We start from the raw sequence: 13,888 nt of genomic DNA, 5'->3' as shown, positions 1-13,888 counted from the left end.
TTGGCAAACTCACTGTAAAGTGAATAGATAGTTATTAGTTTGGGACTCAGCCTCTTATTTTTCCTCTTATTTCACCAAGAAGTCGACTTTTGTTTGGCTTTTGCCTTAATGTGATGGGACAGCTGAAGGGAGACAGGAAATGTGGGGAGGAGAGACACACACCAAATGATCAGACTGGGACCAACGTGTCGAAGACTGTAGCCTCGATAAACGGGACGCCTGCTCTACCAGCTGAGCTAAACCAGTGTCCCAGGTTGGCATTACTCACTCTGGCTCCCGCACAAAAGGAAAGAATTGTAAGAACTGTGTTGGGCCCCTAACGTCTCCTCTGGTGCTATTATCAGGACCAACATGAATCTGGGAACTTCAAAGTTGTGTTTTTATTTCTCCTCCACGTGGATGTTTGACCTCCACTTTGCATGTTTAATTTGATTCCTTGGTTTTTACGTTACATCTCAGTGGAGCTGTGTGTTTGAACACGATTTGTGGCATCACAACAAATTGGAAGAATGCGACCAACATAATCTCCAGAGCATTTACACTAAAATTTGACTTTTTGACATTATAAACATCCCCAGAACTTTGCACTAATATTCAAGATCAGATATCTCCTTCATGATGCTTGGGTCTGTATTTGGTCTGAAGATATCGCACTCATTTTAACATTTACCAGCCCTCACTAGTAAATGAAATACAGTGATTTTCTCAGATATTTAAGGCGCACCTTATAAGAGAAAGTGTATTGATCAACATTGTTTGGGTTGTCAGTGAAATGTCCACAGCTTCACGTGCATGTCACTTGTTGTTTTTAGGAGCTTATCATTACAGAATATCCTCGTTGATGAGTGTCTGTGTGACTCTGCGATGCCTCCGCCTTTCTCCGCACAGCAACAACTTAATCCCTAACCGACGGAGAATGTCCCCAGGCTCTCCATTCAGACCGCTCTCCCCAGTCCCCTCTCCAGCGCCTGACCTTTGACCTTGCAGGGCAAGTGACAATGAACGGAGGAGGAGGAGGTGAGGGGTTTAGAGAGTAGAATAACCACAAACAAGAGGAAACTCTCTCTCAAAATATTAACTAATGCATGCTCGACCTTTCCACCAAGTTTCATGACAATCAGGGCGGTAGTTTTTCCTGTAATCCTGCTGACAATCAAACAAATCGCCATAGAAACTTAACTTCCTTGGTGGATGTACCAACACCAAACAACATCATCAGAACAATGAGGGGATACAGTTGTATAAATGAGCAGTGGTTTCAGAGAAGTGTTGAAGAGATGCACTGAGCTCACCTCGCCTGTGACTCCCTCCGCTTCACCTCTGTTGCCCTACTTCCCCGCAGGCTGCTGGGCCTTTGGGCAGTGCAGGCGGGGAGGATTAGAGGGGATGCTGGTGTGCAGGGCCGGGCCAGGCTGCAACAACGCCAGCAGCGCTCAGAGCCGGTGTCGCCAGAGAGATCTGCCAGGTACGCCATGGAGGATTAGAGCCAGTAGTGCTGGCACTGAGAGAGGGGCGACGTGAGGAGACACGTCCCACGGAGCCCTCCATCACAGGAGCTCTTCAGAAGCATGGGAAATATGCTGGTGGGTTGTTATTTTGAGCACAGGAAGTGTGAGCTGATGAACAGATGAGGAAATACCTTTTGAATGTGTGGGAAATATTTTAAATATTCTCTGCTTGAACAAAAAAAAAAAAACCAGTTTTAGATTGTGTGTATTCGTATCAGACAGACTGTGGAGGTTTTGGTTCATGAACCATGGTAGAGTAGTTGTAGTGACAGTTTTTAACCAGTTTTTGTTGCACTATAGCGCCATCTGCTGACACATGATGCTGACTATGGTGCATTCAAGCTTCACTGCAGCTTTTTAAGGGTGGACAGCAGAGATGTGGACTTGAGACTGGAGTCACTGTTTTGATGACTTGCGACTTGACTTGACAAAAAATAAATGACTTGAGTGTGTTCATAAGTTTGAATGTTAGCTGTTAAATATAAAATGATAAAATTATCAAGTTTCTGTCTAACTATCAAGTATGTACGCAGCGCAAACTGGGAGTCATGATTGGACGACTCAAAAAGCTCCCCGGTCTGTGATTGTCATGATTGGAGGACTGGCTGTCAGTCAAACTCCTCGCTATGGCAACACGCAACATCAAAGCCCCCAAAGAGAACTCTCATCAGTCGTAGTCGTTGCTACTCGATACGGTGTCAGAGCAGACTATCATCATGGCTACGTCTGTGCCAAGATGATGCCAATTCACTGTCATACTTTTTGAACAGGTTGTATACATTGGCCAATAATATCATTATTAGACGGGCTACTAACACCTTGTCTTTTCTCTTTATAAAGACCGAATACTACAGGTAAGAGTGCTGTATCTTGGGTGGGAAAAGAGTGACTTGACTCGGGACTTGACTTGCCTTAACTAAGGACTCGACTCGACTTGACTTGACTTGCCCAAGAAAAAATGACTCGAGATTTGCTTGGGGACTTGAAGATGACTTGGTCGCAACACTGGTTGACAGTAACACAAACTTTCAAGTGCAACTCATTTAGGCTACATCCGAGCAAAAACACAAGTATTTGACATTTCAAGTATAAGAAGTACAGCAGAAATTTAAATTCTTACATATTTCAAGGTAATAACTGAGACGTACTTATTATCTTATTCTCTGATCAAAGAGCCTGCATGTCTGAGTGGACACCCACTCTCATTTCACAGTATCTAGATTCAAGTTTGTACAGATTTTATCCTTTTGTTTCCCTGTTGCAATATTTCAGCCTTGCAAAATATTATCTATATGGTCCATATGGTCAATTTTGTTATATAAGACTCCACTATATAAATAAAGTTGAGTTGAATTGGACTGACAAAGCATTTGCAATAAAAGTCTCTATTAAAACTGCAAAATGAGACACCAAAATAAATCAGTTATAAGTACATTTATATATTTAATGTTTTACAGATTAGGTTTTTTCCATATATTATTATATTGATGAATAGAAACCTGAAACACTTAAGTGCACACTGGGTATTTTTGGCTTTTAATGAGACGTACTGTAATTGTGGGTTCTTGCAGCCTCATCAGTTTACTTCCTGGAAATTTCAGCGTTCTATATTTTTAATTCTAAGTCTAAATCTGATGCATATATAACCCTGTAAAGGACCTCTTTTACTTGAACTAACAAACAAGATCTGAAAACAAAATGTTGTTTATGTGCATCATTACATCTGAAGGAGTTTTCTCTTATTTTCATCAACAGTCCCAAAAATCTTTGGGTCGGTAAAAATAGGAATATATTTTGTTAAAGAAGGAAAGTCAAAGGTTTAAATTTGATTCAGACTGTCAGACAAAATATCTAAAGGGAATTTTTAACTTGCAGACTGATCTGTTTTCCAGTCTTCTGTGGAAACAAAACTTTATACCGCTCTGTGTTTGATTGGTTGATGGTGATGTCACCTCTTCAGGGCTGCAGGGAGACTTGTCCATGCCCGGTGTTCACTGTTATTAGATTGCCCTCTTCAGACTGTTTGGAGACCTCACAAGGAGACGCACACCTGTTGAAGAGCTCAAACTGAGGAGAGAGGGGAAGGTCTCACAGGCTGAGCTGAAAAGAGAGGTGGATAAAGTTTTCCCCAGACACAGAGCCGAACATACAGAGATGCTGCTTTAACAAGTCCTAAAAAAGTTGAGGATAATCTGAATGGACAAATTTAGAGGTTTTAAAATTCATGTATCAGTTTAAAATCAAATTACAGGTCTTTAATGATACAAAATTACAATGGCCCCTGTCAGTGGGTGCGATATGTTAGGCACCAAGTGAACATCCACGGAGTTGACGTGTTGGAAGTAGGAAAAATGGGCAAGCGTCAGGATGTGAGCGACTTTGTCAAGGGCCAAACCGTGATGGCTAGATGACTGGGTCAGAGCATCTCCAAAACTGCAGCTCTTGTGGGGTGTTCCCGGTCTGCAGTGGGCAGTACCTACCAAAAGTGGTCTAGGGCAGGAAAACAGGTGCGATGGCGACAGGTTCATGGGCAGCCAAGGCTCATTATTATACACAATATTAGGCAGGTGTTCATAATATTAGGGCTGATCAAGTATCAAGGCTGTGTGTCTGTTTGCTGCCCTCAGATGGCACAGTCAGACCCAATATGGTTAGTTTCCTTATGATCCTTATGAAATGCCTATACGTACTATACTAGCAGTACTTACTGATCTGGCCAAAATGCAGTATGCAGTATGCAAACAAAAGAAAAATCTCCAGTATGCATCGGACCATTCTACCTCGCTTACTGTATCCCACAATGCAAAGCGCTGGAACATCACAGCGGCAGTTGAAATGACCAACAGCAGCAGCATTCCAGCAGAAGGGGGCGCTAGAGCTAAAGAAGCTGTGGTTATTGTTTACTTCCGCCTGGTGTAGCATACTGCAAAATGAATTTGAAAAGCTCCTCCATACTACATACTACCGCCGAACGCAGTATGTCGTCCGGCATTTCGAACACAGCCAGTTTCTGGACAACTGCACTCCATGCCAGTAGGGGGTGCTACACTGGTGCATTTGATGTATTTTGATAGCAGCAGATGTCACAACTGCAAAACAGAAAATTGCAAGAACAGAAAAATCGATAGAAAATGTTTTATATTATCAACTTAATACTAAAAAAATAATAACTTATCAAAAATGAGTACAATGTAGGGCGACAGCTAACTTTGATTTGCATTTCTCAATTAATCAATTTGTTGTTTGGTCCTTAAAATGTTGTTTGCAGGCTCCCACAAATGTCTGGCTTTGTCCAAACCTTAAAATGCAAAGTTCACCGTTATAGAGGATTAAAGAAAACCAGAAAATAATCACATTTAGAAGCAAATAAATAATCCATTATCAAAATAGTTTGCGATTGATTTAACCGATTTAATAATTGTTGCAGCTCACACAAAAGGAAGATTCAAAGTAGGGAAGTTTCCTTAAAGCTTTGGTGCGAAGCACAAGAACATTTATTGAATAGTATTTCTGTACACACTTAAGTGATTGGTCCTTTATATGGGCATTTACTTTCATAACCATTACATGTATAAAGCATAAATCTACATGCAATAAAAAGCAACACTCACAAATACACAAGAACATAAAATAGGTTCTGCTTCACTCCAGTTTCACCACCAGGGGGCAGAGTGGAGCTGTGTCAATACTGGCCGGAGTGAGTCCTCTCAGCTCCCAGCAAAACATCAGATGTAGAATTCTAGTTCATCTTCTTCTTCTTCTACTACTTTGTCTTCCTCTTCGATCTGTGCACTGATAACGCTGCAGCTGTCCGAGTGGTTGATGGAAACGTCGCTCAGGGACGGAGCTGCGCTCGTGCCCACACTCGGGCTGTTCATACGCGACCCTATCAGGGTGGAGGGAGTGCTGCTGTTGCTGAAGCTGTTTGGAGTCCGGCCGAGTGTGGCTGCTCTGTAGACAGTCTCCGGGATGCCAGGAGAAAATGAGAGTTTGACGTCTTCTGGTGGCGCCGATGACGGTCGAGAAGTTGGTGGCAGGCTGGATTTGATGTACGCAGACACCACAGTGAGGTCCACACTGCTGCACGGGGTTACTTTGTCCCCCGTGTCCACATCCGTCTCCTCCGCCCCGACCAGAGCGTCCACATTGAGCCGGAAAGGCGGGATGAGGGAGGGGCGTCTGTTGAATGAGTGGCTCCTGTGATGGAGGCTGGGAGAAGGACCAGGGGAGGAGCAGGTGGAGCGGGAGCTGCCCGAGCCCAGGTTGGGTAGAGAGAACAAGGAGCCGGAGCGGTGGTCCCTCCACTCCGTCCTCCAGCTGTCCGGATAGTGGCGTTCAACCCACTGCGCCTCCTCATCCAGCTCCTCGCAGGCCACAGAGTGTGAGCCGTGGGGGGTCTGGTGGACTCTGGTGTGTGACGTAGAGCGATGGTGGTGGTGTCGGCGGTTCTTGTAGGAGGAGGAGCTGCGGGTGAAGGTGGAGGGAGCCGAGGCTGATTCACTGAGAGTGGAGGATAAGAGGCAGGGATCTCTCTGGTGTTTGAAGAGCGAGCCTTGGATCTGAACAGCAGGGGAAAGAAAAAACATAGTTTGTTTTAAACTTTATTTTTAACCTTTTGAAAAAGCAGTTTAGGCTTTTGTCTGTTGGTAGGCACTGTTGCAGTGTAAGAGAGTCCTGATAATGTAGTTAAACATGAGGTCACAGGGGGTTGCAAAGACAAGAGGTGTGTATTCAAGACTATTCCTCTCCTTCTCATGCGACCTACACCTCTCATGCAACGTATATAGTCTGCAAAGTGGAGGAGGAAGGGGTAAAAGGGAACCCCGGGGTTATAAAAGCCCCCAACACGCCCCCTTGTTCTCAGCCCGGCCACTTCATGAATCACAGCAGCAGCTGGAGAATCCATCAGCAGCCCCATGTGTATCACGCCTCAATTTACAGACCAACGTATGTCAGAACACAGACGCTGCTATACCACAAATCTCCACTCTGATTATCATCTACAAAGTGAAAAGAAATATGGTAGATTCCCCCGTTCTGACACAAATGTGGAAATGTCCTGAAAGGCAGCTGCAGCATGTTTTCCATCTCTGTCAGTCTCCGTGCTGATAGTTTCTCCATGTTCCTGATCTCCCGTCTGCTGCGCTTTCCAACCAAACAATACCAGCAGAAGCAATAACTTTCCACACAACAGCCTCAGGACAATTATTTCCAAGAGCACAGAGATGGACGGGAGTTCCCAGATTTCCATACGTCCAGGCTCAAAACAATAAATATCGTGGAGGCGAATCTTAAAGTTTCCTGAGAGGAGCCGAACCGTGATTTACCACATCCTCCTGACGGACTGAAGCCAGAGCAGGAAACAACTGATGTCTGTATTTCTGACATGAATAAATATTCCTGCTTTATATTCAGCCTTTCGACAGCGCATCTAACTTCTAATGTATGATCCAACATTCATAATTGAAGGGAATGCATATAGAGAGAAATTGACATTTGCTGTTTTTTTAATCATTGTACTAGAGATGGGAGGTTCGACTCTCTCCAGTTTGTACGAGTCACTCACTAAAGAGAGTCGGGTTTTTGAGTCATCTTCCCAGAGCTTGAATCCCCCACCTGCCCAAGCACCCAAAGAGCATGCGCACTAGAGACTTCCTTCGCCCAATTGGGCTAACTTCCTGTTCAGCACTCGTCCAGACTTTCTGATTGTTTGTGGACCATTTCTGATAGTAAAGCGAGTCTTTTCGCAGGGTTTGTGACGCTCCTTTTCCCATGATTGTGTGCGGAAAAAGTTATTTTTGTGCCCTGCCGTGTTGGGAGAGCGGGCAATGAGTGAGTGAATAGCTGTGTCCCAATCCAGGGGCTACATCCTTCGAAGGAGGCGGTCTACGGAGGATGACTCATTCATAGCCTTTGTAGGCCGTTTAAGCCAAACTGAAATGAGACGGTCTGTTGTACAGAGGATTTCCTGTTTGCGTCACCAGCTGTTCCCGCCCTTACCCTTGCGTCACTAAACACTGCTTGTGTCGCCTAGCAACAGGTAGCTAGCGGGCTAACTAGCTAGCATAACTAACGTCACTTTTGTTTCAAGGGCCCTTTCATTTTCTTATACGTGTAACGCTAGCTATTCGATCGTGTTGAAACCAAAAACGTTTACATTGCAAAGTGTATTCCTGGGCTGCATAAGACCGCACCATTTCGTCTGAATTGGTGCGCAATGCATCTTGGGATACGTTGGGCTGAAAGGATGCACCTGATGCATCCTTCGCGGCCCGGGAAAAGGAGGACGCATTTGTTGGCTGCATCTGGAGGAGCCTTTGAATTGGGACAGCCTTTGACGCGCGTCTGTGACGCAATCGGCCTTCAAATACTTCCTTCGAAGGCTGCAGCCGCTGGATTAGGACACAATGAGTGAGTGAGTGAGTGATTCAGTGAGTGATTCGTGTAACTAGAGTCAGACCTTCAGCTCAGGGCAGGGAGCGAGCTCCGGGCGCCGGACTATAGGAGCGTGTACTGAGTTGCAACAGGCGCCAAAGTGGTTGTTTTTCACAGGACGAGGCTCATACGGTGGTCTCGCCTCAAATCTGCAGCTTGCAGTGACTAGTAGCGGGTAGGAGGGGTGAGTCGGTGAACGAGTTAGTGGAGATAAGGACTCGTGACTCCTGAGTCAGTGAAAGAGTTGTTCATTTTGAACGATTGACTCATGACTCACACATCACGACCTTGTAAAGTGAATATGTTGGTTCTTGGACTGATGCTATGTAACCTTAGGCTCAGTGAGAGTCTAATGGACATTTTCTGACATCTGGCTAAATTAATTGATCTGTTAAAAATGAGGACTTTGTGCATAGATTCTTAAAAGCAACAGAAAACTGAATTGAATTGAATTGATGAACATAGTATCATTGCAATCTATCCAAAAGGACCAAAATTAAGGAAACCACTATTGTCAAGGTCATGGTGACTTTAAAGAAAAGGGCAGGGAATCACCACAGTATGGATCATGAATGTTTAATGGCAATTCATTCAATACTTGTGGAGATATTTCCGTCTGGAACAAAGTGGTACACTCACCGACAGACCGATGCGATCCCTGGGGCTATAAAAACAACACCAAGCAAAAGCTACTACCCTGGATAAACACATCAGTGCAAGACTGTGAGTTCCAACGTCTCTATTCTCCATTTATAGTAACAGTGTGCAGCTCATTAAGCTAAGGGGACACCTGTTTCTGCTGAGTGGACACTCGGCTGATTGAGAGTCAAACAATCAGGGCAGCTCTCTCACTATCTGCTGCTTTTCAACACTGATGAGCAGAGCATTGTTTCCTGTATAATGTGTGACAGTGATAGGACGTTATATAATAATCCACATTTTGAAAGTAACTGTGTAATAAATGGCAAATACATTTTTTCACTGTGAGGCCCAGACACAGTTTTAAAAGATGGACGACATGACAGCTCCCTAAAAGTGAAGCCAAACCCTCTCTATCGCCCCCTGCTGACGTATAGCTCATAAAGCCCGCCTCCTCCATGTTAACAGATGGGACATGAGTCAAACTATAAAATCTAAATACACGGCAAATACATTTTTCTCAAACATGGTTTCTGTCATTATAGTTAGTTCTTATCATGCTAGTTAATGTCCAAAAGTTCATTTTTCTGACAAGTTTATTTTTAATTTGTTATGTGATGCTGTAAAAATGATTGACAGCTCTGTTGACAAATACGGCTCCTGCAGCCGATCAGTTCCAGATTAGCAGAGTAGAGGAGGAACGACGAGAGGAGACGTTACTAAAACAATCACTACAGTCATTGAAGTTGCCATATCTGAACGTCTGCTTCAGGGAAAAAAGCTCTTACTACTACTACTACTACCCACTGTACACGACCTGCTCAGCACCAAACACCACACAGACAGCGTTAGCAACAAGCTGGTGGACATAGTGGAGAATTAAGTGGCTTAGTATTTCCCTCATGTGCGTGTAGAGACAGAATATTGGACTAACATTCATCATGTGGCCAGAACCACTACTTCAACTGATTGCTAATGTTAATCTATATCTACTGGATGTGTAAATAAGGAACTGTTTGCTTACAGGTTTACTAAATCACCATAAAAGTTGGTGATATGTGCTTACAAAGTATTTCTGCTGCCCCCAAGTGGCCAAGAACCTCACTGCAGGTTTAAAGTGAGAGTTGGAGGTCTGGGAATGTTTTCCCATTAAAGCCCTCACAAGGATAAGAGTCCAAATGTGTCAGTGTGTTTGGAGAGAAGTGAGAGAGTGTTTGCTTTCCTCCCCGCTCAGTTTCTGCCTCTTGTTTTTGCTTCTCACTGCTTCAATTTGTCTTTCTCCTTTTGTCAGTTTCCCTCTCTCTGAGCCGTGGAGCGATTATACGGCTTTGTAGTTTTCTCACCCACACAGGAAAGAGCGAGGCCGTGAGTGTTGATGTGATTTTAAACTTAAACGCACTTGTGGGAGGCCAAAGCAGGACAGATGTGTGTATCTGTGTGCACGTTTGTCTGAAAATGTCTTCTAATACGACATGACGGGACGTGTCCAGTTTTCCGAAAGGATGACATGCTACAACGACAGAGAGGAGCAGCAGCAGGGGGTGCTGGGTAATGAGGTTGTTGACATGGCGATCATCAGACCCTCACTCTTGAAAGGTTGAATTATCTTGGGATGAGCCAGGTCAGCCAGAGACGTGACCTCAGCCGGCCAAAAACACCAGGAAGGAACACTAATCCTCAACGACACAGAGACTAAGTTAATAAACACAGTTCTTCTTCTGATTAGCAGTTTGTTGTAGTTTCCAAAGCCTTTGATTCTTTGAAAGCTGAAACAAGTAGTTGACAGAAAATGAACCTCCTGCATTTTTGTTGCTACCGCTTGATTTGGAACTAAAAAAGACATTTGAAGAGCGTTTTAAAGCGTTTCATCATATTCTGACATTGAGATATATCAGGGAAGTTATATGTAGATCAGAACCATGAAAATAGTCGTTAGTTGGAGCCCTAGCCGCACTCCAAAGGTGCAATTTGTGGTGAAACATCCCATCATACAGCTTAAAAATAGTTTAAATCCACTGCTCATAGCAAACTGAAGCTTAAAGACAGGGACTAAAAAGACTAAACGTGGGTGAAGTTTCAAATCTGTAGGTAAAAGTATGTTGGAGTAATCCCCAGGCTTCTCAGCTCAGTCTGCAGGCTGCTGTGAAAGCCAGGTTCCACACAGTTTTTTCTACACGCTGCACTTTGTGATGTCACAATGTGCAGCCTCAGCAGGCTTCAGAGAGCTGGCCAATCAGAAGAAAGCGGGGTTTCTTAAAGGGACAGAGCTAACTGAGTGGTTTCAGGCAGAGGCTGTATGAGGGCCTGCACGGAGCACCAGTGTGCTGTAAATTATGCTAAGCTACTCCACAGGAATCACAGAGTGAAATGTGAAGCTTGAAATTAGCATAATACCCCCCTTTAATACAACACTTTGCATCAGAGAGCAAACTCGCCTCTTAATACTCACTACAAAGTTGGCATTGTTTGTCAACTGTGGTGTGTGTGGTATTGAGTTTCTAATTTTGACAATAAAGCTGCATCAGAAGCTGCAGCAGCTTTCTCTTCTTCTGCACTGGGTTTGGTTTTTACGCTTTAATAATATGATTTGCAAAATGTGTTCCTGTGCTGAGGAAATCGTTAAGGAACACCTTCATTTCATAATAGAACTTAAAGTACTTCCAGTATTTTTAAAACACTAGTTTGACATTTTTGGAAATAGCTTACTTGCTTTCTGGCAAACAGTTGCATGAGAAGATTTACACCGCTTTGATATTTGGCCGAAGCTCCATGTTTCCTCCTGTTTCCAGTCTGTGGGTTAAGACAGACTTGCAGCAGATCAGGGATTTCTGGCACAACTTAACCTACTTCCAAGGTGCATTAAGTAGCCTGTAGATGTCAGAACTCTTCGTATACAGGGAACTTTTCTTGTTATTGCTAAGCTCAGGGGCTGGCTGTGGCTTTAAATGAACCGTACAGACTTTTTATTGAAAGCTTTATTGACAGAAACGAACAGGAAGCCAATTTAAATTTCTCAACATGAGAGAAAACGATTCTCCTCCTGTAAACCACCGTGCATTACGTCTGTGTAATGCAGTGTGTCGCGGTGCTAAAGAGCACATGACCTCAGGCCAGGTGGCAGTTTAGCATCATGCATATGTTCCATTGTCATGACAGATTAGCTCATTGTTTCCCTCAGTGCTGTTCCAATCCCAGTAATGGACTGCTGCTTAATCTGCTTTAATCTGCCACGGCCTGGACACATATCGGCTCTGAAAGTGATACCCTCCACACGAGAATACGTGTGTGTGTGTGTGTGTGTGTGTGTCCTGATTTTAGTGTTCATTCTCACTCGTTTTCTAGCAGCGTACATCTTCAGGTTCTCATTGCAGAACAGATGTGGTCATGCTAACCTCTTACAGTCTGGATGAAGGATAAATGTGAGCTGATGGACACATTTATGATTGTAGGGATTGATTTAAGGGGGCTACAAATTAAGGGGGCTTATTGCTTCTATGTCTGCCGTATGAGTTTGTTATTTCTGGCTGAAGAATCTGTTTTACATCCCTCTCTGAAGCACTTTTTTTCTTTGCTTCTGTTATTCCAACACCCAAGACACTCTTCCCTCTGCTTTTCTTATACACAATTACAAATCCAATTATAGACTGAAACGTCCTTCATTCTGGGGGTAATCGTCCTGCAATTTAGTGGCTGCAGCTTCACAGATATATCTTGTTAAAGTGCACCTTAGCAAAGGTACCAACAGAAAGCTCTCTCACCTGCAGTAGGATCTTATTCCCATCGTAGTCCTCCGTCTGCCAGCGAACCTCGCTGATCGGGCTGCAGGTGTGAGGCAGCAGAGGCACCAGCGCCCCCACATCTCGTACTCTCACCTCCATCACCGCTGACTCCATCACCACCGGACTCTCGCCTCTCGGCAGCCTCTTAAACGACAGCTGGATCTCCATCTCCGGGTTGGAATAGATCACGAAGAAGCAAAAGTCCTCCTTCTTCTGCGCCACCCTCCGTTGGAGCAGCAGCCTGTAAAGCCGCACCATGTCCACATAGTTTTCATGTCTGCAGTAAACGGTAAATCGCACGATTTCTTTCCCATAATGGACCTGACGCACGGCCCAGAGTGGCGTCCCAGGAGACAGAGTGAAGAAGTCCTGACTGCATGGCGTCAGCGGTAGCATCCGGCGGCCATTGCTGACTCTTTCGGTGTGGTGGTAGCGCCACGGCGGCTTCTGCAGAGCGCGGTGCAGCATGAGAATCTGCTCCTCCCCTCCGTACCCCTCCTGGAGGAAGAGGATGACCGCTAGAGCCGGCTGGCAGACGTCACTCTCAAAGCCGTTTTGGTGATGCTTCGGCCGGGGCCGTTGTGAGACGGAGGCCCGCTCTGAGACCCGGAAGAGCTGCAGCTCAGGATGAACCCACGCCAGCACGGCATCTGCAGCACGTTGCAGGAACTTGCCTTGGCCGGGGTCGGCGATGAGGTGGACGCTGACGAGGAAGGGATCCTGGAGCTCGCCCATGGATAAGTCACCTCCACATACAGCAGAAGCAAGACAAGAGAGAGCAAGAGGGGAAAGGGGAGAAGACATGGAGAGGAAGGTATAAAATTACAAATATATATAAAAATACACCATTTTTCCTGTCAAGAAAAAATGTAAATTAGGTTAAAAGACAACTAGAGCTTTATCCGTTCCACGCCACACTACACTCCTATATCAGCGAACATGAGTCTCATGTTTTACCATGCATGCCAGCTGTCGACAATACCTTCTAACATTGCCAGCAGACTACTTTCGTAGTGTAAATCAAACGTCAAAGATTCGTCCAAAATTAACATGATTACGAGGCATAGTTTCTAAAACATTTCCCCCTTTTTTTACCTCTTTGTTCAAGTTTTCCTATCCGTTCTCCTTCCCACATATCTCCCACTCCCATCCCTCTCCATTTCACTCATCCAGATCTAACTCCATCTTTCCCCCAGTTTCTCTGTTTACTTTTCTCCCCCCTCTTCTCTGCGTCGGACCCATGTGGAGCCGAGGCTCCTCTGTGCAGGCTCATTAGAGCCATTAGGAGGTCATTACTGAAGCCCAGAGGAATGTTCCAGACCACAGCAGGAGCGATGCATTCAGGTGTAACCTCCCCCTGAACCCCTGACCTGGAAACACGGGCACAGGTACGACAAAAACAACCACTGAAATGTCTCCAAACCACATATTAGCCAGTGTTTATACTCCTTCATGTAACATATACACACTCCTACTGTATCTCTTCATCTCCATGTTCCCCCATTTGTATTTTGGAGTGCTTTTCTT

The 13,888-nt window shown here is 44.7% G+C and overlaps 1 protein-coding gene across 1 annotated transcript; it reads right to left on the bottom strand.

The window, feature by feature from the left end:
* Positions 1–4,937: 4,937 nt before the first annotated feature.
* LOC138592585 (protein FAM124A) lies at positions 4,938–13,865 on the bottom strand. Its single transcript, XM_069663416.1, has 4 exons — positions 13,837–13,865; positions 13,571–13,731; positions 12,341–13,107; positions 4,938–6,067 (listed from the first exon to the last, which is right to left on the bottom strand). The coding sequence occupies exons 1-4, from the start codon at positions 13,863–13,865 to the stop codon at positions 5,234–5,236; spliced, it is 1,791 nt and encodes a 596-aa protein (XP_069519517.1). The 3' UTR covers positions 4,938–5,233.
* Between the last annotated feature and the right edge of the window lie 23 nt (positions 13,866–13,888).

This window comes from Semicossyphus pulcher, unplaced genomic scaffold, assembly GCF_022749685.1.
Source record: "Semicossyphus pulcher isolate SPU_LCO1_2020_fin unplaced genomic scaffold, fSemPul1.0.p SCAF_15, whole genome shotgun sequence".
NCBI classification, from domain to species: domain Eukaryota; kingdom Metazoa; phylum Chordata; class Actinopteri; order Labriformes; family Labridae; genus Semicossyphus; species Semicossyphus pulcher.
This window is presented reverse-complemented; position numbering and strand designations above follow the sequence as displayed.

Bases quoted from the DNA above. Each gene is read 5' to 3' on its own strand.
- LOC138592585 (XM_069663416.1), bottom strand. From the start codon at position 13,865: ATGGGGGAACATGGAGATGAAGAGATACA. The intron at 13,732-13,836 runs GTAGGAGTGTGT...CCGTGTTTCCAG, and splicing joins CATGGAGATGAAGAGATACA to GTCAGGGGTTCAGGGGGAGG. The intron at 6,068-12,340 runs GTGAGAGAGCTT...CCTGCTGTTCAG, and splicing joins GGAATAAGATCCTACTGCAG to ATCCAAGGCTCGCTCTTCAA.